A 5,220-nucleotide genomic window follows, 5' to 3' on the forward strand; every position below is an offset into this window, starting at 1 on the left:
AGCTTCCCGGTAACAATGGTTGGTCCTAAAACATTCGATCTTGGCTAGATCCGCCGATGCATCCTCAATGAGGCCACTAATTTCCCAAGGTACCTGCCAGACTCGATTCATGGAGTTGATGACCACCAAATTATCCCCTTCAATGATCAGTTTTTTATAACCCAAAGCCAGGCCCGGTGACATGGTTGTGCATCCAGCCCAATAGCACAGGGCCACCGAAAAATTGGGGCCTCAAATTTTGAAACAATTATACTATAATATTTTTATTCAGCCGATGTATCCTCAATGAGGCCACTAATTAACCATGTAATTTTGTCCATCAGACGTCAATATCAACACAATGCTTTTCATTTTTGGGTGTGAAATCTCTACCCTTCCAGCCTTATTATTAACCATGTAATTTCCCATTAATTTTATTCATCAAGCGTCAATACCAACACAATACTTTATTTTTTATAGAATCAATATACTAATCAATAGTCTGTGAATAAAATCATAATCTTAATACTGCGTACTACTTGTATGCATAATAATATTTTGAAATAACTTCTTACACGTATTACTCTGTATCAAAACCGTATATTTGTATATATTAAGGGCCCCTTTTTAAGGATTAAAACAGGGTCTCCGAAATGTTTAAGACGACCCTGCCCAAAGCTAAAGCACACTTGACCCCTTCTCTAAGCGCCGACGCTTCCGCAAACAAGATGGAGGCATCCGGGTGTAAAGCCTTAGCTCCAGCAAGTTTAAGCTCCCCTTTTTCGTCACGGATGACGAAACCCAAACTCATAGAGGAAGAACCTTTTTTGGCACCATCGAAGTTGAGCTTTACATAGTTTGGGGGTGGGCATGCCCAAGTGACTTGCTTTGGAGACACACTCTTTTTCTTAATCAATATTGTTGTAGAAGACTCTTTATCAACAATACTAGAATTTATTTGCAAATGGTTACAAATTAGCTTGTAGCTCTCTGTGATTGTAATGGACTCATTACGAAATACTAAAGCATTCCTTGCATACCAAATATGCCACCAAGCAGTGGTGATTCTTGATGTGTCTTCCCAACCTAACGAATTTTTCAAGTGGAGAAGATTATCTAGCATAGAAGAGTTGGGCATTGGCGAGAAACCATGCCAACCTTGGGAGTGTTGGAGCTTTTCAAGTAGATTTACACCATAAGGACAATGAAGAAAAAGATGAGAGTTATCTTCGGTGTGGTGGGAACAAAATTGACATTGGAGGGGGACTGCTACATGACTTCTAAACAATCTTTCCTTAGAAGGAAGAGCATCATTACAAATTTTTCATAATTTTTTTTTTATTTTTGGAATGACATTTAACTTCCAAATCCAACTAAAGTTGACCTTGTCATCTTGGGCTAAAGAAAATCCTTGAATTAAGCATGCTGCTGATTTAGTGGTGAAATTGCCACTTGGGTCAGGACCCCAAAATAATTTATCTAGGATCTCATTTCTAGGAATCGGGATTGATATTTAGCAACTAAACAAGTAGGTAAAACCTGCCCGAGCTTAGCCTCATCCCATTGTTTATCTAAGTTGATGAAATATGCCACTTTTTGGCTAAGAATAGGCGAAGGGTTGCTCACCAACTCTGCTATTGGAGATGAGAAAGCCCAATTGCTTTTCCAGAAGTCTAACTCTTACCATCCCCTACTTGCCAACGGAGCCCTTTTAGAAACATGGGTTTTAGCTTCATTAAATTGCGCCATTGCCAAGAACAGTTGGAAGAGGGAGCATATTCAATAAGAGAAACATTTTTAAGGTACTTTTTCTTCACCAGTTGGACCCAAAGATTTTCCGGGTTAGTAAGAAGTCTCCATAGGAGCTTAAATTGCATAGCCTTATTATTTACTTCCGCTTTCCTAAACCCTAAACCCTCTAGGCATTTGGGTTTGCAAATTCTATCCCAGCTTATAAGGCTTGGAGCTTTGGATGCGGGGTCTTTGTTCCAAAAGAAATTTCTATAGATTTTATCAAGCTTTGAATTCAAGGAACTAGCTAGGAAGCGTAAAGCTTTGCATTTGGCAATAAGCTTTAGAGGCTAGATTAGATTGAATTAGGATTGATCTTCCTGCTTGCGATAGAGAGTTTGCCTTCCATTTTGTAAGTTGGCTTTGGGTTGAGGTGACAATGTTAGCAAAGGTTTTATTTGTGACTCTACTATCTATAATAGGACAACCAAGATGGTTTCCCAAAGAATTATTTTCATCCATTTGGATAATTCTTTTAAAATCATTTCTTCGTTTTGACAGATATTTTTTATACACTGGAAAGCCGATTTGTTATACTCCTTCCGTCCCGGAATACTCGACCCGGTTTAACCGGCACAGAGTTTAAGGGACTTGAATTGACTTATTTAATTTAATAGGTAGTAGTTGATAGTGGGGTATTATTTTAATGTAGTTAGTGTGAGGTGGGTTAAGAGGTGGGGTTGGGGGAGAGTAGGGGTTGAATTTTTAATTATTTTTTGTTTGGAGTAGGGGTAGGTGGGTTAATAGGGATGGAGTGAGAAATAATATAATATTGTTAGAATATTTCCATTTTTAGAAACAGGTCAAGTATTAAGGGACGGCCCGATAAGGAAAACAGGTCAAGTATTCCGGGACGGAGGGAGTAGTTCACTAATTGGCCGGACATATTACAATATTTATCAAGAATGTTCTTAATGATTGTGCAACTTTGCGAAGTAGCTTTTGCAAAAATCATGGTGTCATCCGCAAAGGTTAGGAAAGGGATTTTTATGCGGGAATGATCCGGAGTAACACCAATTAATTTTTGATAATTCATACGTAGTACTATGAAAGTGCAATTTTCTAGCAAGCAACTCAGCACAGAGGATGAATAAGTATGGTGATAGAGGATCACCTTGCCTAATTCCTATTATATAGTCTAACTATCATATACTCCATACTCCGTGTGTATATACTCCGTATATACTACTTTTTTTACAAACTACTCCATATTCCTTTTATGTATACACTTTTATACAAACAGTAACTGTAAAAATCATTTTAAAACGGAGCTAGTAAAAAATATATTTCGTATATATCATATATGCACGTGTTCATTAATTAAATTAACATGGAGTAGTTAATTTGAACAAAGTACAATGAACATATATAACATTAGGGTAAACGAAAGAAAAGATAGATGCATATCATATAGTATAAACAAAATGCCAATACACTGATACAGTAATTAAAAGATCGAAAACCTCACACAAACACCATACATTATACGATCGTACGTACGTACAACGTAATTATAACGTAATTGATCGATAATACGTACAATAACTCGGTCGTACATAATACATTATAATTAGGAAAACAGCTTATATATATATATATGGTATTTAAATAAGCCAGAAGGCCTATTATTAATTCCTAGCTAGTTATGAGGCTTGTTCTCAACGGCCTCACCAGCATAACCACAACACCTTCTGCAGCCATTGTAACCGCGGTAGCAGCAACCATATCGGCAACCTCCTCCATATCCTCCTCGTCCTCCGTATCCACCTCGTCCTCCATATCCACCACCTGGGTAACCACCATATCCTCCACCGCCAGGATTCCCACCATATCCTCCTCCAGGATATCCACCGCCATATCCGCCTCCTTGATATCCTCCGTACTTGGCATCCTCTACCTTGGTATCAGCTTTCTTATCTGCATATATAATATTCTTAAACTTGTTACTTGTTATTACCTCTGTTTCAAAAAGATCTTTACGCTTATTATTTGTACGGACTACAGTGTAATGTTTGCCCGTTAATATATCCAATTTTGTACGATAAAATATTATAAAATTTTGATATTTATAAAATACATTTTAAGATGAATCTAACAAAATATCTCATGATAATTTTTTATAGATATAATAGTGAGAATTTATAGTCAAAGTTTTGATTTTTGAACACATTTTTCAAGGCGTAAAGAACTTAATGAAACGGAGGTAGTCTACGTTCCACACATATGAATATTAGTAAGCTAGACACTCCATAAAATATTAAAATCCACGTTTAGTTTTTCTATAATTAAGCCTATGTATAGAGTACGCTACATTATTACTCCGTATTATAATAATATACTACTCCCTTCGTCCCATATTTATAGTTCCGTTTGATAAAAAACACGGGTTTTAAGAAAAATGGAATATATATATTACATGAAAAAAAGTAGAATAAAGTACAAATGATGATTGAGTTGGATGAAAAAGTGGAGAATATAGTACATAGAAAAGTAGAATATAGTACATGGGGTGAGGTTTTTAATGCATTTTTAATTAATACAGTAAATGAGAAAGTGAGGGTCTTAATAACCAAAATTAGAAACATAACTATAATTTTAGGATGCCGGATTTGAAAAACATAACTATAATTTTAGGACGGAGGGAGTAGTAATTATTATTACAAAAAAGTACGTGAGAAAGTTGGCTTACCCGTAATGTCTTGAGCGGAAGTTTTGGTCACGTCTCTAGCTGCAACCTCAGAAGAGACGAGGAGAACAATAGCCAAAAGACCCAACAACAGAAAAACCCTAGAAACCATTTTTGTAAACTCAAATTTGATTTATTTATAAATGTAATTCGATTTTTGATGAAGAAAAGAATGTGTTCATATCGAGGCCTTATATAAGCTCTAGGAAAAGGTGGTGAAGAAACAAGAAGTTATGGCCAAAGTTAAGTTGTGGTTGGATGTTGAAATTATAGACCTAAATTTATTATCACAAGACCACATTTAATGCGATCTGCCATTGGATATAATATATATAATCAACTCCAACACTTAATTATTGTTCATGCACCCAATTTAATTTGATCGATTAGTTACATTCACCACCCATGCACATATAGATTCAAAATCATGATCTTACGTTGTATCTAGTGATGTTTGGTTGACATGAAATACAATGGGAATTATGACTTCCTAGGAAGTGAAAAGATTGTAAAGTTATTAGTTTGACAAAAATATAGGAAGTCGTACTTTCTAGGAAGTTCTACTTCATACAAAATGGAAGAAGTTGGAGTACTTACCTAGGTTCCCCTAAGTAAGTGGAAATTCCCATGGAAATTTATCTCCTATGTTTAACCAAACAATATCATCTAATTCCTAGGAAATTCTAATTCCCACGGTCAACCAAACTACCCCTAGGATTACATACACTATATACTTACTACCGCCGTCTTATTTTTCTTTCTCA

The 5,220-nt window shown here is 35.9% G+C and overlaps 1 protein-coding gene across 1 annotated transcript; it reads right to left on the reverse strand.

Annotated features, from left to right (window-relative positions):
• Window positions 1-3,150: 3,150 nt before the first annotated feature.
• Window positions 3,151-4,649, reverse strand: LOC110791468 (glycine-rich protein 3 short isoform). The gene is made up of 2 exons (XM_021996219.2): window positions 4,460-4,649; window positions 3,151-3,687 (listed from the first exon to the last, which is right to left on the reverse strand). The coding sequence occupies exons 1-2, from the start codon at window positions 4,566-4,568 to the stop codon at window positions 3,410-3,412; spliced, it is 387 nt and encodes a 128-aa protein (XP_021851911.1). The 5' UTR covers window positions 4,569-4,649; the 3' UTR covers window positions 3,151-3,409.
• Window positions 4,650-5,220: the final 571 nt, after the last annotated feature.

This window comes from Spinacia oleracea, chromosome 2 (genome assembly GCF_020520425.1).
Source record: "Spinacia oleracea cultivar Varoflay chromosome 2, BTI_SOV_V1, whole genome shotgun sequence".
NCBI lineage: Eukaryota > Viridiplantae > Streptophyta > Magnoliopsida > Caryophyllales > Amaranthaceae > Spinacia > Spinacia oleracea.